The sequence below is a fragment of the Crotalus tigris genome, unplaced genomic scaffold, assembly GCF_016545835.1.
Source record: "Crotalus tigris isolate CLP2741 ecotype Arizona unplaced genomic scaffold, ASM1654583v1 scf7180000024441.2113493, whole genome shotgun sequence".
Classification (NCBI taxonomy): domain Eukaryota; kingdom Metazoa; phylum Chordata; class Lepidosauria; order Squamata; family Viperidae; genus Crotalus; species Crotalus tigris.
The window spans coordinates 791119-812978 of record NW_024100610.1 but is presented as its reverse complement, the minus strand read 5'-3'; the positions used below and the strand labels follow the sequence as shown (position 1 = coordinate 812978).

Below are 21860 nucleotides of genomic sequence, written 5' to 3'. Positions count from 1 at the left end.
AAGTCAAGATTTAAAAATCCAGTAAATAAGACTTTTTGTGTATATATATATATATAAAGATGCTTAACCTGTCTAAATTCTCTCTTCAAGGCCACTATTCATAGTAAAAGAAATTCTCCATCTTCTATTGCTACTATTGGACCTTGATAATGGATTCATGGCTTGCATAGCTTTTTCCTGCTGGAATCGGCTTTCTCTACCATTTTAGATGCCTCTTACCCATACTGATCATTTCATTTCCTTATCTTTGATTTCCCCTCGATGACTGGCAAGTGAATATGCCAAATGACTGTGTGGCTGCGATTGAACTGTAGCCATTCTGGGTACCTGCCAGAGTTTCAAAGCTGGCAAAGAGCCCACCACCCCAACATTATTGGTATTCTAAGTTTGCACACAGAGCCATCAAGATCAGTTTTGATCTGAGTCTGGATGAAATGCTTTGCCCATGAGATTCTGGAATTCCTGGTTCATCACAAGGACTGATTCCACTGAAAGCTAGAATACCTGAACTGAAATTGAATGGTACTTGCAGCAAAACAAAACATGTCCTCTTCCAGAATAAGAAAGTGGTGGGATTCAGCAGATTTGCACCAGTTCGGCAGAACCGGTAGCTAATTTTTTGTTGCCCAGGCCCAGAATGGACTTCCAGAAGCGGCATCCACACAGAGAACCGGTTGTTCACATATTTGAATCCCACCACTGGAATAAGCCATTCAATTCTTCTCTCTCACTTTTCCTTTCCCAGCATGCTCATTTATGACTAGACCTTAGATCTTTCCTTTTAAGATTCTTTCATACTACAAAGCTGATACCTTCCTATAACATCTCCGAGTCTGCATTTTCTTACACAGCTATCACCCATCTGCATCTAAATTTGAAATTAGGGGAAAAGGGGAGACATTTGTCTGTGGAGATGGCTCTGCAAGACCAGTTTATGCAGACCAACATCAGGGTTTTGACCTCCAAATTAGGAAGAAAACCTTCTCAAGAACTGGTTCTTCCATATGAGCTCGTCTGATGAAAGCTCTAACTGTACAAGTTCTTCTTCAAGCGCTTTTCTTATTTGAAGAAAGGTCACATGAATATTGAAGATGTTGCTGAACTACAATTCCCAGCATCCTTCTTTCCATATAGATTGGAAATGGTAGCAGTTGCACTTCAGAGGGCCCAGGTTTCCCAACTTGCATGAATATTTAAAATGTTTAATAACAGCACTAAAGAGTGTATGTACGCACTTTGCTTAAATAAATTATCCTTTCTTAACATACTGTCAGAAGAATAATTTGGAGTTCTAACTAGAGCCGGGGCTGCACAAGAATAAATAAAAATGAGATCCAAACAGCTGCAAAGAAAGAATAAATATTTATTCCTAAAAGCTAAAGTTTGCTTTTAGGGGCAGGCTGCAGAGAAATGAGGTACAGCAGCAGATTTTTATAGGGGGGGAGCTTGTCCAGGATGTGGAAAGTGTCTACATGCTGATTCTAGGGTTACATTTGAGGGGAGTGGGTTGTGTGTGTGTGTGTGTAAATATGTATTCTTGTGAACATGCACTTCTGCTGGGAGATCTAAATTAACTCTATGTTTGCAGATCTTATCCTTTCGATATGTGTATTAGGTCTGGTAACTTACTTCGGGGTTGTTAATTTGATTAACTTGGAGACACTGATTCTCAGACCATTGTGGATTCTGTTAATATTTTTAAGAGAAGATAGAAACAGTATCAAGAATAAAATATATTTGGATGTAAAACTTCTCACAGTACTCTTGTTACTGCTTAAATTGAGCCTATGAATTTGGACCAAAATTGTGACCCATTGTTCATTTTTCAATTATTTATTTGCTCGGCCTCCAGCTGAAAAAAAGCCCTGCAAATTGGACAGGTGCAGCTCTTAAATTTCCTAGGCCTCTAATCACATAAGGCAGGTATGGAGATAGGCAGGAATCTTTTCCTTTCCTGAGAGAATTCTAGAAACAGTGGCCAAAGTATGCACAGAAGAAAGATAACAATGCATGATTTATCCTCTGAAATTATGATTTTTAGTCAATTGTCCTTCAGCCTTTAAAAAAAGAAATCTGCAGCAAAATTAGGAATAGCAAAAACAATGGGGAGATGTGCCCTCTCTCCTTTTCCCCTTCTCCCTCCCCTATTTCAAGCACTGAGTATGGAGGATTGTGAGTAAAATAGCAAAGAAAACAAAAGAATATAGACATGGTGACCCAGACTGAACCCTCTCAAATAAATAGAACAATAAATAAATAAAATTGGCTATCACCATTTTTACGCTTTGATCCTAGTATATTAAGCCGGTCCATGTCACCTTTTCCTTGAAAAAAAGTGAAATGAAGCTACAGGGTAATTTTGCAAATAATGTTTCCTATAATAATGTTTATAATCCTATAAGATGCCATGTTAACTTTGATGGCTGACATACAAATAATCTCTGAGATCAAATATGTACTTACTAGGAAGCCCAGTACCAGGCTGGATTTGCTTGGATATATCCTTGAACTGGTTTACTGCAATAAAAACACAAGGGATTAGAAGAATGAGAGCAAAATATGGAGCACTAAAGCCCTTGATTAAGGAATTTTAATACTGATCTAATCATCCTTCTAAGAATGCTTTTATAAATGATAAAGTACTACCCTGCTTGCCTGCCTGACTGCCTTTGTGCAGAGTTAGGAACAACAAATATTGATGCTGGTTATAGCTAACTAAACACAAAATAGAATGTTTGATTTCTGAAAATCTCAAGACAAATTCGGATTTTTGTGCTTGATTAAAAATACATCCCTTAAGGGATGCTATGATCTGGATATTTCTAAGTGGCATTCCATAATGCTTTAAACATGCACGCAAATAAAACACACTTGAGTCATGCAGTGTAAATGTATGATGGGGACAAAATATTTATGAGAATATTCCAAATGTTTAATTCCCCCATTTTACATATGTAGACTATGAGAATATGGGAGAGGAACATCAATAGGGCGAAAAAAAAATTGTTGTTGTTGTTAAGTGCGAAGGCGTGTCCGACCCGTCGCGACCTCATGGACAACATTCCTCCAGGCTTTCCTATCCTCTACCATCTTCTGGAGTCCATTTTAAAAAAGCAGGCCAGAAAAAAAAAGCAGCAGCAAAAGGTTTGTTTCTAGGCAGGGTTGCTAGGACAGAGACTTACCAGAAAGTGAAAATAGCCACAATGCTGACTGTAACAAGGAGCTGAAGTGAAAGGATGCTATAAACCTAATGTCAAAGAAACAGAATAAATATCAGCCTGGTTAATGCTCAGCAATTATTCTGAAGACTTGATAATTAAAAAGCAAGCCAGACCCTATCAACCTTGTTCTACCACCCACACTTTTGGGGGGGAAGTTCACACATTATACTGTAATCTCCTTACATGATCATGTTCTGGCCATCTCCATAAAGGCCATGTAATCAATACTGGAAGAAAGGGGTTGTTCATGTGGACAGGTGTTCACATGAAGGAGCTGTTTTATGTGTTGATGAGAAACAAGATCCATGAGTGATGGTGATGACTCCAATGAAGGAGTCCTCAGTAGAGAATAAGCTGTGAATCTATAGTAGAATGTAGTCCAGATTCATGGGAGAGAGGGGCTCTTTCTCAGGGGGCAGAGAGAGTGGCCCTTTAAATGTCTGATAGGCAGGAAGAGGGCAAAGATGAACCCCCTACTAACAGTTCACAGAGTTATAGTTACAATTTGCTTTAGTCTGACAAGATTTATGTCTGTAGGTTAACAACAATAAAGAAACTACTCAGAAATAACTCCCTGTTTTGTTCCTGGTTCTTGGGGACTGACAGAAACTTCCAGAGAGCTTACTCATTATTATGATCCGGACGGTTGCTTGTTTGTTGAAATATGTGATTGTACCTATCCTTATTTTACCCTAATTCCTTATTTCCTTCCCCTCCCCCTTTCCTTTTACCCCTCCCTTTACCATACCTGTATTGTTCCTATTTTTCCTCACCTATATAAATTTAATAAAATTTTGTTAAAAAAACAAACTTCCAGAGAGCCTCTGAGCTTACAAAGTCTTGAACCTAGGTCTAACATTCCTGAATTTAACCCAAGACACAATTCCAGGTTCAAAACGTTACGCGAATAGGAGTTTGCCAAAATTAGAATACCTTCAAGTTCCAGAAACTGGAGGAAACTGATGATCCAGATCTAAAACTAAGAGGCAGGAATTTTAGATGGCATGAGGACTGAAGTTTGAGTATAATTTTAAAAGTTGTGATTTCATTCAGAAGACAATTGGCCTTGGCATTGATTATTATTTCTGAAGCCCCTCTTCATGACTGGAATCTTTCTGGAATATGCTTTAGCCTCTGATTCTATTTCATGTTTTGTCTTTGTTCTAATACCTCTTTTTGATCTTGGGCTTCTTTCTGACTTGTATAAAATGAACTAAGCCCTGCAACCTACCATTCTTCCTTGCTATTGATTAAGCTTTGAGTTTGGTTTGGTCTTAGTTGTTTTGACATTACCTTCCTGATGAATACCCTGCGCACATTCTGGTCATCCCAGCTGAAAGTTGTGAAGGTCTCAGTTTCCCCTGAGTATCCACTTCCATAGTTAGGACTGGAATCTGAAATAGGTGGAAAATAAAGATTTTGTCTAAGCAAAGGGGTATGTCCTATAAGATGAGACTGTGCTCCTCCCTATTGAAATTTCTGGTTTGAATATTTATTTTACACAAAGTTTCAGGTTCAGTTTGAATTACATTGAATTAAACTATTACCTGATTTTTTTCTGAGCTAATCTACAAAAATATTGGAGGCAAATTATACCTCCATAAGGACTATGAAAGTATAGATGTCAATATTATAGAATGGGTAGCTCTTCTGGCTGGTTTCAGCAGCCCATATTCATTCTGGGATGTCTATCCACTACAGCTTCGATGAAAACTTCCTTTCTTCTATCAGCACCCCATTCTCTTTTCTTCTGAAATCATTTGCAGGTAATGGCAATCAACCTTCTATGCGGAAAGAGTTCCTTGCCCCTATGGAGCACAAACACCATTGGAGGAAAGTCATGCTAATTTACGGTATCAAAAATCAAGAGGAGTCTGGCCATACTTTTTCTGATGAGCACATTTTATTCACAAGGCATACACTTTTGTGAGTTGCATCTCACTTCATTCGCTGCACCAAGCCAGGCATTGTTTTCCTATGCCATTTGTCCAGTAATAGCCAGCTATGACAGAAAAGGCTTTTGGAGGTGCACAGTAGACCATTACTCTAGAGCAGTGTTTCTCAATCTTGGCAACTTGAAGATCTGTGGACTTCAACTCCCAGAATTCCACAGCCATGCTAGAATATTCACACCTGTTTCTTCTCCCAGGGCAATTGGGCTCAGAAAAGAATGAAAGTTCTCCCAGCCATTCATTGAATTAGCAAGCTGTGATGGTGCTTTCCTTCACTGTTACCTCACAGGACTGTTGGACTCCATGAGGAAGAACAACAAACAAAGCCTCCAACCCAGCTGTTCAAAGCAGTTGTGAGAAAAAATGGTGATTCCCCTATGCCTGCTTCTAACTTATTATCAACAGTATAGTACAGCATTCCCATGGTATTCAAAGATTACCCAAAAATCACTGCGATCCACTGACCCTTTGGCCCTAATTGATCGTTAGTGGTATCCATGTGATTAATTTTTTAATCTGTTCTAACCTACAATGAGTCTTTTGACTGGGGAAGCCTATAAAAGCTGCAAATAAACAAAACTAAACCTATCTTGATATACTTTATTTTAAGATGTTTGTTCCTATAAATTGGATATCATACAATACTATATTAACATGTAATAATTGTAATAAATAGGGGAGGGGAGAAAAATATACCAATTTTAGTATGAGCTGGCTGAATCTGACCTTCTTATATTCAGGTAGAAGTGCAAATGAAACTGGACTAAGGTTTCTGAATATCTCCAGTTGCTACAAGATAGATCTTCAACTCCCAAAAATGTACATGAAATGCCTACCTACAAGAAAACCATGTATAACATGAGTGGACTAGTGAAATGACGTAGAAAATGTAAGGGAAAGTACAGCGAGATTTATTTTGCACCTGAAAATATGCGTGCACATGTACGTATATGATTGATTGAATTTTTAAGAACAGCTAGTTTTCAACTGAGACAGAAACAGAACAGGATCAACGTACCTTGAAAATAATGAGGGGAAAAAAGTCACCACTGACCATCTCTCTATATAAAAAATATATTGAATAAAATACTCTGTATAAATAGAGTACTTTATAATTCTAAAGAGAAAAACATACATTTCAAAAATTAAAGTCTAAATAGGATACCTTTGGGGTTTTTTTTATTGCCATTCTATTTTAGAATTATTTTTTTTTTTAAAAAAAAAGAATCCCTGCTTTACAGCTTGGTTCTGGGCTAGGTGGGTTCTGTGCATTTGAATCCTGCACATATGAAGGTATAGGGAAAGAGAAGCAAAGAGACAGAACAAACTTTTTGAGGCTGAAGTGCATGGAAAGTTCCCATCTCCTAGATGGGCAGTTTTAAAACATGTCACAGGTGACAGTATCAGAGGTCAAAGATCTAATGAAAAAGAAAAATGTCAAAGATGAACCAGGAATGACTTTGAAAACTGCATGTTCCAGTTCTGGTGAAAGATCTGACCCCCAAACTGCAAAGCAGGATCAAAAGGCCACAAGGCTGAGGGAGTCCAGGCACATGTTGTCCTCTTGAGATCATATGAATATCTCAAGAAAGCAACAACTGCATAATTTGTTTAGGCTCCTATGATGTATGAAACTGCAAGAACTGCATGTCAAGTTCATGTGATTGGTGTCACAGAATTCACATGTTACTGTTTCAAGTATTCCATTACCATTCTATCTTTTGAAATGCTAAACAGATAGTCCTCAACTTATGACTGTGAATGAGCCTGGAATTATGGTTGTTAAGTCATGCCCAATTTTATGGCCTTTTCTGTGGCGGTCAGTAAGCAAACTCCACAATCATTAAACAAACATGGTGGTCATGGAGCAAACCCATTGCAGGAAACACTGGTTTCTGGCAAAAGACATTATAAATTATAATCACATGACTGCAGGATGCTGGAAAAGGCAGTAAATAAGGAGCAGTTGCCAACTGCCCAAAAGGGGAGGTGGGTAGCCATTGGAACTTCAAAATTAGCTTGTACATAGCTCTGGGGAGGTTTGTCATAACTTCAAATAGTTGTTAAATGACTGCTTGTAAGCCAAGGCTACCTGTAATGCTATCAGCAGTGGATGGGTGGATTGGTTTTATAGCTGTTAAACATCAATCAAAGAACCATTGTCTTGTGGAAGGGAGGCTATAAATAAAGTTTGAAGCAATAACCCTCTTTTATCACTATCCTTGGCAATTGGCATTTGATAGGGATTCCATCTCACTACATTGGGTGAAGTGATCTACAGTTCATTGAAATGTATGTCTTTTTATGCAATTTGTTAATTTGAAAAGGTGCTACCACAACTTTCTCCACAATTCTGTGTTAAGAAGAAAGAAATATTCTGAGGAATTAGGCAAAGGGGTTGGCAAAACCACTGATTAACTTTCCATATTGGGGCTTAATATTGGGGAACTCAGGTTTGGGAACCACGTCTCAATATAATTGTAGAGATGATTGTGTTGCCAGTCCAAGGTGATGCACACGAGGCCAAAAACCAATACCTCAGAGATTAAAACCACCATCACCACAACCACCACCAAGAATTTCCAATATTTTTAAGACAAACATTTATCATAATATAATCTATCATGGATCATAGCCTCTGCCATAATGAATCTATTATTTTGTAAGGTGAAATACAACTCCCCGCTGTTCTTGCTGCCACAGGCCAACACAGTTACCACTGTAGAAAATGCACTGTAGATGTATTACAATACTCTTTTTTTATTTTCATTCACTCACTTTCCCACAGTACCTTCAGGCAAAGGCTTAGTATGTTTGATTGCTCACACTTGGGTCCTAATTTTATTGAGCTGTTTGCTATCTGATCTCCAGGAATCTTTTTTTGTTTAAATCTCTCCTTTCAAATATATCTCATAAGTGACATTTCAGTGATTATAATGGGAAATCCTTTCTCCATGGAGAGGAGCCCCATGGAAGACAGACAAGCAAGCAACATGATATAATAGTGTAGGGCAGGGGTGTCAAACTCACAACGTCACGTGATGTGTCACAACATATCGTGACTTTTTTTCCATTGCCGGCAATGGGGTGGGCACGGCTTCGCCATGACACATCCAGCCCACGGGCCAGCAGTTTGACATCCTGGTGTAGGGTATAGAAATAAACTGTAGCACAGGTAATCCTTGATTTATGACCGTTCCTTTAACAACCATTCAAAGGTAATGTGGCCTCAGAAAAAGTGACTTACAACTTATCCCCAAAGTTACAACCATCACACACAGACACACACTCACTCATACCTATAGTCATAGGATCACAATTTAGGTGTTTGACAACCAGCTCTTATTTTCTACAGTTGCAGCATCTTACAATTATGTGAATGGGATGCAGGACCTTCCCAGCCAGCTTCCAGCAAGTCTATTCAGTTGGGCAAGCTGAATTTGCTTAATGAGCACCTGGCTCACTAAACAATTGGGTGATTTGCTTAACAACCTTGGTAAAAAAAATAGTAATAAAATCAGGTCTGGTCACATGATAATGGTTCGCTCTGTGACTAGACCAACTAATGATAGAAACTCTGGTCCAAATTGTGGTTATAAGTCCTTACCTAGTATATACCTCCAGAAAACTGCAAAAAACATATTTCAAACCAATAGGCAGCATTTTGCTAGCAACAGGATAAAATGAAATGGTGAAGACTATATTTTTTTTATACAGATCGGACTTTATTTTTCAGCTGTGGGTCAAAGGCTTTCATTCTTGAATATTAAGCAAGCTCATGAATATAATTAATCCTTGTGCAAATGGATTCCCTTGGCCTTATCTAATTGTCTGAGATTAACCTACTTGACATCACTTATGATGAAAACTCTGTCCCTCCAGAGACAGATGTGTCTCGGCTGCACAGCCTGCTTTTTTTAAAAAAACAGTTGGTATCTTGCTTAAGCTAACAACTGACTAAGAAAAACATTATCCAAGCTTCTGAGTTAAATAACAGTCTGAATTCTTTGATAAACAATCAGACTGCTACTACACATACCATATCCAATTAAGAAGAAAGCTAGGTATTTCTTTGTTTAAAATATGTATATCCAAATTTAGGTATAGAAAGAGATTGATCTTGAAATAATAATGCTAATCTAAACTAAATTACACCTGCAAAACATCAGCCCCCATTAAGATGCTGGATATTGATGAACAATCTCCTTTTCTCTCTACTTATTAAGAAACCGGTCTTGGGTGGAAGAGTCCAAAAAGAGGGAGCTTTCAAATAAAGGGTCATCCTGTAGGATGCACAGACACCCAATTTAAAATGATGATCGATTCAATTAATAATAGAAGTCTACAAACACTCTATAATACAATACGGCATGATGGCTCCTACAGAGTTTAAACAGATGCAGTTTTAAAATACTTTATCCCCATTAGTTCAAAGTGGTTATCAACAACCCCAGTGAAGCAAAATAAAATGAATGAAATAAAATAATGATTTCACGCACAGCAGTAATAATCAAAATGCCACTCAAAAGGAATAGCTACAAAATTGAACAATAATACACTTTAAAAAATCTCGTCAAAAGTTTCTTAAAAACCTCTCTCAATCACATATATAAGGTAGCCAGAGAAGGTATTATTCTATTATTCTTCTCTAAGTTGATGGCTTCTGTATGAATTGGGACTACAGTTCCCATAATTCTTAGCCTATATGACCATTAACTAGGTTTGTTTGGAATTCTGGGAATTATGGTCCTAATATGCAAGGGGGGGAATTCAGTTTAGTTAGGCTCCCTGAGTTCTCCAACCTGATTACATCACCAAAAAGGCTCCATTTAATGTTCCTATATCTCAACCAACAATAGGAAATAAAGCAGAATTACACAGTGTGCGTATTTGGCTTTATAGTGTGGGAAATTATTCTTACGATACTTGATACTCAAAAATGTTTTGGGGCTTAAAATTCAGTAGCAGGACTTTGAACTTAAGCTTGGAAATAGACCAACCAAATAATGGCAGCCAGTAAAATATTACTACTTTGCAGATGGCTCAATCAATATCCATAATGCCACATTTTGCACAACTAAAGTTGCCAAAGCCTCCTTGGATGCTGGATCATTTCACCTGTTGTAATGAAGACATGTTGCGCTTGCCCCAGGAAAGGATCAGGTAGGTACACCAGATGAAACGAGGAAAAATATTCCATGTTATAGCTTAACCTAAGCATGCATGAACAATATTTCATCTGAGGGCAGGAATAAACCAAACATTGATTCTTTAGTAGGGGTGTGGCTCCATCTTATCTTAAACCATAGACCTAATCTATCTATGCTCCAACACAGGGGTCCCCAACCCCCAGGCCACAGACTGATACCGGTCCTAGGCCTATTAGGAACTGGTCCATACAGCTGGGGGGTGCACACGGGCGAACAAGCCATCTATATTTGCAGCTGTTCCCCAGCAATAGAATCACCAGCTCAGCTCCATCTCAGATCATCAGGCATCAGATTATCATAGGAGATCAAGCCCTCCTATAAACTGCACATGCAAGAGATGTAGATTGTGCGCTTCTCCTGCCCTCCCTCAGTTTGTGGAAAAGTTGTCTTCCATTAAACTGGTCCCTGATACCAAAAAGGCTGGGGACTGCTGCTCCAACAATACTCATCATTAAAATTCATCTTTAGACTATAGAACTGACATTCTCTTTCTCTTCTGGTATCAGGCTTTGGGAATTACAGGTATCAGGAAGACATTGGGAATTACATTTTCTGATAGAGACTCTTTAAGCAAATGTAAACGTTTTCTCATTTCCTGCTCTATATGTTGCATTAATGACCAAATCAATGCTATGGACACTTATACTTATCCTCTAAACCAGGGGTTCTCAACCTGTGGGTCTGGACCCCATTTGGGGTCGAACGACCATTTCACGGGGGTCGCCAAACAACGCAGTCCACCATTTTTCCCCCTTTTCCTTAGCTGTGCTACTCCCTTTTATTCTATTGGCTTTTGAAAGCCAATAGAATAGACTCTCTTGAATAGAGTCTAATTCTATTGGCTTTCAAAAGCCAATAGGAATTGCCCAGGCTATCTCTGCCCTACTGAGCCCGCCAAAAGTCTCATTTTGCAAACAGTGCTGCACCAGTTGAGTAGTCCTCGACTTACGATTGGTTGAGTAGCCCTCGACTTACGACCGGTTGGGGGTCGCGGCATTAAAAAGGTTGAGAACCACTGCTCTAAACAGTATGGATATTAATAAAAATATGAAAGACAACCCTCAAGGTAGGAATCTCAGACACATATTCCGGGCTACCCATTGTAATCAAATCTCCAAGTTGAATATTCCTCCCAAATGTTATGGCACATTTTATATAACCATTACTACACAGGGAAGCAATAGGATATGGGGGAAATAATTCTGATTTATCTATGTTATTGCATAAAATGTAATGACAACCCTAGGTTTGCCAGTAAATTCTACTAAAATCTTGTGCTACCATAAGATTTCAAGATCAATATCCTATAAAACAGTTACTGATTCAATTAAATCACTCCCATAAAGAACAAAAAGAATCAAGCATCACAACTTGCCATTGAGGTAATGATCAATAATTTTGGCCTTTGGAGCAATAGCTCCATTTTGGCATTACCTGAAATCCACTTTCCAAATGCCCATTTGTACAGTAATAGCTAAGCTAAGAATTAATTGATCAGATGCATTTACTGTGTTTCTGTAGGGATTCCAGCTTTGTGTTGGTTTTACGCAGAAAAAACGTATCCACAGGCATTGGAAGGCTCTAGTGGTAAAAAATAAATAAATGAAGAGCAATGGGAGAAAAGTTTTGCTGCAAAGTTGTCCTGTCCTCCAAATCACTGCATTGTGATGACACAGGACTGGAATCTTCAGGAGACTAACGGGGTCTCCCATTCACTGTTGCCATGATTTCCTGGGGCTCAATTTCTCTTGCCTAGGCCAGGAGTAGGCAACCTTGGCTCTTTTATGACTCGTGGACTCCAACTCCCAGAATTCCTGAGCCAGCATGGCTCAGCTTGGAAACCTCTCCCTTTCCCCTCAGCATGGCTGGCTCAGGAATTCTGGGAGTTGGAGTCCACGAGTCATAAAAGAGCCAAGGTTGCCTACCCCTGGCCCCTAGTCAGTCATGTATCAAAGATGTTATCTAAAAGAAGCAAAGCATGCCTTAGATGTACCCTTCCCCAATCTTTCTGGTATCTTCCAGCACACACACACACACACACACACACACACACACACACAAACAAACACACACACACACGCACACACACACACACACATTTTCTTGGTATGTTCTCACTGCCCTATTCACTCCCTGATCTTCTTTTCCTAATGAGCCACCTTCCATCTTTAAAAAACAAACAGTTTTCTACGAGCCAAATAATAGTCACTGGCACGGCAACATTCATAACTAAGCTACTTTTTTTTTTTATTAAGCAACCACAAAGGCTGGATTCAAACATAACGGCAGGCCATAATAAGGTTAGTAAATTGTGTTCATCCCAAAAGAAACTAACCATACTGGCTAATGTACTATGCCACCAAGGCTAACCAGTTTTCTAACTATAGTTAGAAGATGGGGAGTGTGTCTCTGTACACAGATATCCCTTTCAGATCTTATCGTAACATATTGGCAGGGGTACTTAATCTTATTTACAATATTATGCTAACCATTGTTTCTGTTGCAGAGTTGTGTTCTATAAAAATGGCTAAGTTGTAGCAGACTTTAACGCATGAGAAAAAAAAATATATGAAGGGACACAAATATATTGGATGCTCACTGTTCCTTAACTAAGGTTAAGGGACTGAAAATGCTAGGTCTGCATCCATCCACAATCTGCATTTACTGCTTTTGGAGTCTGGTTAAGTACTTCTGGTACAATATATGCAATACTGATAAAATAAAAACAAGCATTTGGACACTGGTTTTCCACTATAAATGTACTGATTCAATATAGAAAGGAAAGAAGGAAGGAAGGGAGGGAGGGAGGGAGGGAGGAAGGAAGGAAGGAAGGAAGGAAGGAAGGAAGGAAGGAAGGAAGGAAGGAAGGAAGGAAGGAAGGAAGGAAGGAAGGAAGAAAGACCTGGAATAAAGCAATATCATATAGCACCATGGAAAGTTATTGAAGTTCTTGCACAGTTTTTTTGTCTTATTCAGTATTTAATGAACTTTAAAAAAAAGCAGGACAATAAGATGATTTGTTCAGAAATGCTTCAGCATGACTGTTTCTGGTATTCCAACTGCATGAAACTCTTCTGGCTTGAACAAAAGGTGTGATTTGCTGTTCTATATATAGGCCATCTCAGATGGGAACCCACAAGTAAGACTAGATATCCACATTCACATCTTGGCAATGATTTGGAAGAAGCTGGTAGAAACCCTTAGGATCTCTCTCAAAGCTACAGTGATTAGGGATAAAGAGGAAGAAGCCCCTATCTACAGTCACTTCTTCCCTTGCAAGGTCTTCCATCACCTCCTTGATCACCACAGTGTCCATTCTCTCCTCTGCTTCACTGTTTGATTCAGGGGAATTTCTCCCCCCCCCCCCCACTTCTATTCAGAATGCAGCTGCACGTGTATCCATCATACGTGCCTCCCTTCTTTAGAAGAGCACCCCCACTTGACCACCTAGATGTCTTTCTACATTAGTTCCTTCTCAAACCAGAAGCAGGAGAGAGAAACAACTGAGCATCAAGGAAGCTGCTGGGGTTTCGGAGTTCTTTGCTTCCACCAAATGATCCAGCCGCTCCTTGTGCAGTTTCCAAGTGATCCATCTAAGGAGAAGAGGGAGAAAGCGAAGTGCTGCTGTTGTTGCTGCTCAGGTGATAGCTTATAGTGGCAGCAGAGAAAATGGGGGCACCGTTTTCACTCCTTCCTCTTTTTCTTCCACTGCAGATTCTACTAAGGGCCTGTGAAGCATGAAGCAAGGTGTGGGACAAGGTGGAACTCAGGGCCTCCTCTATTTGGGACTCAAATCCCCAGTTTGTCTACCACCATTCATGTTCAAACATGCCCCCTTTTTCGCTGTCTTGAGATCACTCTTACTAAAAAAATCTTATTGGTAGATTGCAGGATGCTTCCGAGACTGTAATTTTCTATTTCTGAGATCACACTCAGAAGCCCAGAAAAAGGCAGGCTGTTTTAATGAACCTCAGAGAGGGATTGAGTTTGAATGAGTTCAAAACACTTTTTCCAATTAATCATCTTTGAAGCTTGTACATAGCGCTAGTGACCAGGCCCACAGCCCTAACGAGCTTATTTCCAGTCTGGTACCTTAAGCAAGGGAGAGAGAATGGAGATTGTGGAGGGGACTATTTTGGAATAGTCACAATGTCAATTATGACCTCATAACTGAGGCCATATCCCTTTTGTAAAGGTATAAACATATCCACAAGGCTTCAATCATATGACTTCCCCTTTGGATACTCCTGATGTTACCACTTCCATTCCACATTGCTTCTGTTTTCATGCAGAGGAAAAAATATTCGGTTCTCCTGCAAGCAAAAGGTTATGGGGTGTGATTTCTGAGGCAGAGAAAAACTTTCTGACCTGAATTTCAGATCATCCACAAATCCAGCAGACTGACATGGGACGAGAAGTCACCAAATTTCAAAACCGAGGTTTTTTTTATTTTTTTTAAAAATGGGCAACTCACTGGGATCCACGTATGCCCAAGTGGGATGGAGAGGAACATTCAGAGGGGAGGGAAAGGCCCCTGCTTTCATCCCTTCTGCTGAGGTTGCCTCTTCATAGGTTGGTGGTACTGCTGGGGCACTGGGGTGCTTTCGTTCAGCATTTTCCTGCTGCCCTTCAGAATTTGCAGGCTTGTTATTCACAGAGAGCTGCAAAATGGAAAGGAAAAAAATAGATTATTATTATTATGGATCATCGTACAGTCAGCCAGATGTTCAGACTGGATTTGGCATTTTGTCTACCTATCGAGTCCTTACCCAGGACCTGGGATAGGCAGATGTGGATGTTTGATGGTATTACAGATATCATCGCAGGATGGAAGCAGTTCCTAGTAAGGCCGCCTTTTGCAATTGATTAATAGTGAATTTGTCAATGCCAATGGTGTTCAAGTGGCGCTCCAGTTGTTTTGGGATTGTACCCAAGGAGCCTATCACTATTGGTACTACTACTACTACTACTATTATTATTATTATTATTATTATTATTATTATTATTTTGAAAAAAATGACCATCTTTCTTGTAAATTTTACACGGGGAGAGATGGAGAAGAGAATCAAATGTAGATGAGGTCCGGGGTTTGAGATAGGTGTGGGTGAGTTCTCCACAAACCTCCCAGCCTGGAATAAATGCACGGGAGGGGGCGCATGAGCAGAAGCCTTTCACACTGTTTTTTCTGACTTTCTCTGATTTTTCCCTGCCCATTGAGAATAGTCAGTAGATTGATTGATCATATTTGCATACATCTTACATGAAGATTTACAATAATGAGCCTGTGTCTTGTCTTGGGAATGGGGTAGCCTTAATGCCTGGAATGAATTCCGCAAGAACATCCAGTGCAATGTTATACTAATTTATCTATATTGCATCAGGCATTCCTGCAGAATTCACAATGAGCATTAAGATTAGGTATTCACCCTATTCTCAAGACAAGACACAGGCACATTATTAGGTGTTCAGTGATGCTCCTGCTTTCCTGGCTTAGAACTACTCAGGCATATTGCTTCTGGAACTGAAACACTTGAGAAACATCTCCTGCGTGATAAGTTCTAGGTCAGTGGTTCTCAACCTTTTTAATGCTGCGACCCCCAACCGGTCGTAAGTCGAGGACTACTCAACCGGTCGTAAGTCGAGGACTACTCAACTGGTGCAGCACCGTTTGCAGAATGGGACTTTTGGCGGGCTCAGCAGGGCAGAGACAGCCTGGACAATTCCTATTGGCTTTTGAAAGCCAATAGAATTAGACTCTATTCAAGAGAGTCTATTCTATTGGCTTTCAAAAGCCAATAGAATAAAAGGGAGTAGCACAGCTAAGGAAAAGGGGAAAAAATGGCGGACTGCGTTGTTTGGCGACCCCCGTGAAATGGTTGTTCGACCCCAAATGAGGTCCCGACCCACAGGTTGAGAACCACTGTTCTAGGTTCTCTCTCTCCCATTGATCTCCATTTTTGTTTTATTTTGCTTGGTTATTTTTTTTTTAAAAAAAATCCTCTGGTGTATTAAAAACACTTCAAATCAACTGGGGTAGTAATGAACAGAATGGTTCACTATGTACAGCAGCTACCATATGTCTGGTTCTCAAGCAATGGGCCTTCCAAGTCTGAAATGGACTTTAGTAATTTTAGCTTCAGACAGGAAGAGCTATTACATTTACCAGAAAAGAAAACAAGCCTAAATTCAAGATACCTCCAAAGGAGAAGATTAAATTGAAGTAACAACCTTGTTTTCATCTCTCAGATAATTTAAAGATAATTTATTTATTTAAAAAAACGTGATTTCCTTCCAAGTAAATATATTATTTCACCTACTGCTGACCGCAAATCATCATGAACGGTTACTGACTGAAACCAAACAAACATATTCTTACTGCTACACTGTACTTCCTGGAAACAATTTTTTTTCATAAGGTTGCTTGTCAATTATTTCAAAGGCCTCTTTGTTAGCCAACAGCAGCTGAATGGAGGCACATGAATCATGAAACTTGCAATTTATTTTATTTGTTAGATAGGCTTTCTTCAAGGAGCTCCTGAAGATTTTATTAAAGGAAGGCAGAACCTGGTAGACACGAGTCTCTAAATAATGTCCCAATTATCAGTGTCCATGGGTACTGTCTAAAATTATATTGAAATTTACCACATATACTCATGGATAAGCCCATCCTCTAGATAAGACATCTCTGGATTTTTTAAACTGAAATACCATTTGAAACATACCCGTCATGGATAAACTGACCCTCAAAAATTTTATATTTTAATTTTCACAATTGGCTTATCTATCAGTGATGATGAATCTGCCATACTTCAAAGAAAAATGTCAGCCTCCGAGAACTTAATTCCCTCCCACCAAAAAAAAAAACACCTCTCAACTGTATAGACACTGTTTTATGAAACAATACGATGGGAAACAACAATCCAGGGCTTTCTTTGAAAGAATGTCTTCAAGCAAAGAAAATAATAAAAGAAAGGGTGTCTGATATTCTAGAAAATGGCAGCTTTGCAGGTGTATATATTTCCAAAGGCAGCTATTTTGTGACTAAATACGCTTCCCAAGTATCTATTCTACTATTATATTAATATAGAATACTGTTGACATTTTTCATTTAATTTGTGAAAGTGTTCGTATTTAAATTTCCTAGATTGCTCTTAGTATTCTATGAGAGACCTAAAAAGCTGAACAGATTGGATAAAATCCATTTTTCTGTTGCCATAAAAGCCATAAGAGTATTTTCTTCTATTCCTCCTTTCAGAAAGCCAACAGAAACCAAGAGAATGTCAGAATGTGTCTTAGTTTGGCCTGCAAAAGGGAAACAATGGCTCTCTGCATGTAATTGAATAATTCCCAATTTAGCTAAGGATGTTGGGGGTTGCAGCTGAACAAAACCTAGGTCAGTGTTTCTCAACCTTGACAATTTTAAGGCAAGTGGACTTCAACTCCCAGAATTCCACAGCCAGCATTGCTGGGAGTTGAAGTCTACGTGCCTTAAAATTGTCAAGGTTGAGAAACACTGACTTAGGGGGAAGCACACAAATTACCTGATTCTTCAGCCAGTTCAAAAAAGATCCTTGGATAGGAAAGTCACATCCCCCCCCATATATTTATCAAAATATAGATAGTACTCCGTGATAACTCTACTTTAAACAACTGATTCAAATTAATGATCCTATTGACCTCAATCAGACTTCAATCCTAGTTAGTCTGCCTAAAGCTGTCTGGGTTAAGTCACTACTGTCCATCACGTAGCAGCCGCATAAAGACCGAAAAAAATAAGATTAAACAAAGCCTCCCTGTAGCCACTTGCAGCCGTGAAATGACAAATTCTGTACAGATTGTGCCAACTGAACACATTGCAGCTGAACAAGCTGAGGCAATTGGTAGATTATTCAATATCAGAAACGCAACAAGAGAATAGCCCAGAACTGCGTCATTGTGGTGCTGCTGAGACAGGGGTGACCTAATTCAAAGGAACAAGTTCTTGGACACGCACAAATACCCTGGTGCTCACCAGGATTACAATAATCAAAATTCCCAGTCAGCAGACCTTTGGGGATTGTAGTTCCATAACATCTGGAGGGCCTCGAGTGTCTAAAAGGAGACTTGAAAGGTTGGGATTGAGGAGAACAATGAATAGAGATTGTTGCCAAAAAGTTCCCCAATCAAAATGACCTGCTGTTCTTCAGTGAACACACTATCATTTCACACATGCCACTGAGTAGCCAGAGAATTGCAATTTGAATTCAAAATTTCAACAACCCCAGCCATATTCTGTTGCCCAAGCCAGAGCTACATAATTCCTTTTCTGCACATTATAATGCTAAGTATACTGAATTATGGAATTGGTAAATTCATTATTTGAATTACTTAGTTTTAAAAGAAGAAAAGGATATATTAAATTGAACATTTGCAAACTGATATATGAGGATTAAAAACAATTTAAAAAAAAAAGAAAAGAAAGAATCCAGTGTGTCAATCCAAAAATGGACATTTGCTGCTGCACTCATGATCTGCAGCTCTCTAAGTGAAGATGTAAGCCTCTTCCTGAATTACAGGTTATGGATTTAGGACCTGATGCTGGTCCTTGGGGCACTACAAGTAACAAAGCTAGAACTCCAGATAAAGGAGCGCATATCATAAACTACAACCAACAGGATTTAGACCATTATAAAACACAACATTTCTATTGTAATTTGCCATCCAAGAGTCCTGAAACCTATCAAGGGCTAAAATTCAACAGACATTCAATTAGATGCTATGGCTAAGTTGCCATGGCAACAGATTTCTCAGCATTAGAGAGAAACCAAAGCAAGCATGGAGAAACTGCCTGTCTTATGGATTCAGAACTCACTCACTCCCCTCCTTTCCTTGCTTGGGGAAATAAAGATGATTTGTGGTTTAAGAGTAGTCAAGATTAGGGTAACTTTTCTAGGGCTGTTAAGAAACTTAATCTTGGTGGGAGTGCAGGGAGGCAGGGCAATCAGCCCTATATTACTTGAATAAGAAGCAGCTCTTTTCCATCTCTGCTCTATATGCTGAGCATCCAGAGAAGCAAGCAGATGGCTTAAAGCAGCCCTTGAGAGATGGGAAATGGATAAATCGAATATAGAGGTCATTCAGCAACGTGAATGAAGCCCGTGAGCTCCTGCTCCAGCTTGAACCTTACCTTCCCCTGCGTCATCTTTTCCTGTTAAGTGACGCTCCACGCTCGGCTCAGGATAATACCCCTTTTCAGACAGGAGGGAACGAGGCGAGCTGCTTCAGCCTCCTTTTTCAGCAGTCTGCTGAGCTAGGATTTGCTTTCCCGTGCCGGGCGACGCTTCTGCCTCTGCCGCAGCCTATGAGGATGCTCCTGCCTTCCAGCAACATCTAAAGCGCATCTCCCTTCTGATGGAGCTGGGGCGATACCATTGCTCAGCTTTTAAACGGGGGGGGGGGGAATGATGCTGAGGAGAGCAGGCTCAGCCAAGGAAGAAATAGAGAGAAAAGAAGGTTACTTTTTTTTTCCTTTTTTAAAAAAAGATGTTTTTTTTCTGGGCCTGATTTTGCAGAATCACAGTGCAAAAGATAGAGCCAGGATGCAGGAGAAAGTCGAGGTCCAGCATTTTGCAGAGGGAACAGGAGGGGCGGAGGCAGTGATGCAGGGAGAGATGATGAAATGAGATGCGCTGAGAGATACCGTTTTCCTGTGTTTGCTAACAGCTGCCTAGGGAGCAATTGGCAGCCCAGCCCTGGGGACTATTAGATTTCTCTAGCACATGAAAAGCTTTGCTCATCAGAGACCAAGAGAGATCCCTGTTGCTTCTAGACTACCTTTTGCTCCCGTTCAGTATATATCTCCCCCTTTCTCTTCCTTGCTTACAGAACTGATTCCTTTAGAGCAGGGGTAGGCAACCTTGGCTCTTTTATGACTCATGGACTTCAACTCCCAGAATTCCTGAGCCAGCCATGCTGAGGGGAAAGGGAGAGGTTTCCAAGCTGAGCCATGCTGGCTCAGGAATTCTGGGAGTTGAAGTCCACCAGTCATAAAAGAGCCAAGGTTGCCTACCCCTGCTTTAGAGTCCTTTTTAAATGTTATGGCCATATTCATCTCCTTTTATTCGTAAAATCATAGGCCCACTGCTTTGTGCCCTAGAGGCATCGTTGACTCCTTTCAGGCCACCCCCACTGTGACTTGTTGCCAATCCCATAAAGTACATTCCTTATTTATACAGTTTTAATAGGCCGGCATCTCAGGTAGATTCTGGGTAGTGTGCAAGGGTCAGAAACACAAAACCATGATAAATAACCCCAGGTATCCAAGGATAAGGAAAAGCCCCACTCATCAAAAACAAAAACAAAATGGAAAAAAAATACACCACAGCATAGCTACTCAATAAGAGCAGAGCTCATCAAGCCTCCTGACCCAAACATCTGTGGAAACAGCCAAGTCTTTAATGCCTCTGAATCTCCAGGATGATGCTGTTCCCTAGAACAGGTAGTGTACTGCCACTGAGAAGATGCAACCAAAAAGTGCAACAAGATGACATTGTGTTAGAAGGGATCAAGAGCATGTCTTGTCTTCTAGATCTGGTGGAGCAAGCTAAAAAGACAGGAGAAAGGCAGTACTGCAAAGTACCCTGGCCCCCACCATGTAGGTTTTATTGTGCTTGTTCATTCACTGTGAACTAACACCTTCCAGTGAGAACACCCAACAAGAGAAGAGCCAGCATGCCTCTCTCCTTTCAAGGTCTGGCCCTAATCTTGAGTGTTTGTTAACAAAATTATTGGGATTGCCAAAGAGCCATTAGTAAACAGTCTAACCAAACAATCCCTAAGACAGACAAGACACCAGAATATAAACTGACAGTAAACAGCACTCCTTACTAGCACTGATGATGTTACCTAATTAGGGTAATGAAAAATTTGCAAGAAAACAAGCAAGCTTAGAGAGCATCAAGGACCTCTCGTTATTGGGATTATTTGAATTCTATATACCAGTCTCTTCCAATAGGGCAGGGGTCTTCAAACTTGGCCTTTATGACTTGTGGACTTCAACTCTCAGAATTCCTCAGCCAGCATGTCTTGTTGCCCAAGTCTTGTCTTGTTGCCCAAGTCCAGAATGGACTTCTGGAAGCAGCATCCACACATATTTGAATCCCACCACTGGGTACCCACTGGCTACCACTGGCTACCCAACAGATGTGATGGATTGCAGTTCTCATAACCCATGGCCAGCATTGCTTTCTGTCTCAGGCAATACACTATTGGACTATTTCTCCTTCTCCAGCTTTATGTATAAGTGCTTTGTTAACAATACAATCTTTTGTTCTGGATCTATTTTTTCCCACCTCATCTTTTTTTCAATTTCCCTGGTGCATGTCATCTTGTCTGCAAGGTAGAGAGCTCTGTTTTATTTACATTTATACAGAGATCTTATCGGTAGCAGCCACGTATTGAATTTTAATGTCACTCAAACAACAGCAGCACAAACAAAA

At 39.9% G+C, this 21860-nt stretch overlaps 1 protein-coding gene across 1 annotated transcript in view; it reads right to left on the bottom strand.

Moving 5' to 3' along the window:
- The window catches only part of FAIM2 (Fas apoptotic inhibitory molecule 2), a 41774-nt gene extending 22210 nt beyond the window's left edge, over positions 1-19564 (bottom strand). Inside the window, exons 1-5 of the mRNA XM_039331989.1 lie at positions 19550-19564; positions 14858-15044; positions 4515-4615; positions 3183-3247; positions 2464-2517 (exon numbers count right to left, since the gene is read on the bottom strand). Coding sequence (XP_039187923.1) covers positions 2464-2517; positions 3183-3247; positions 4515-4615; positions 14858-15044; positions 19550-19564 — 422 coding nt within the window. The remainder of the gene's footprint in view (positions 1-2463; positions 2518-3182; positions 3248-4514; positions 4616-14857; positions 15045-19549) is intronic.
- Positions 19565-21860: the final 2296 nt, after the last annotated feature.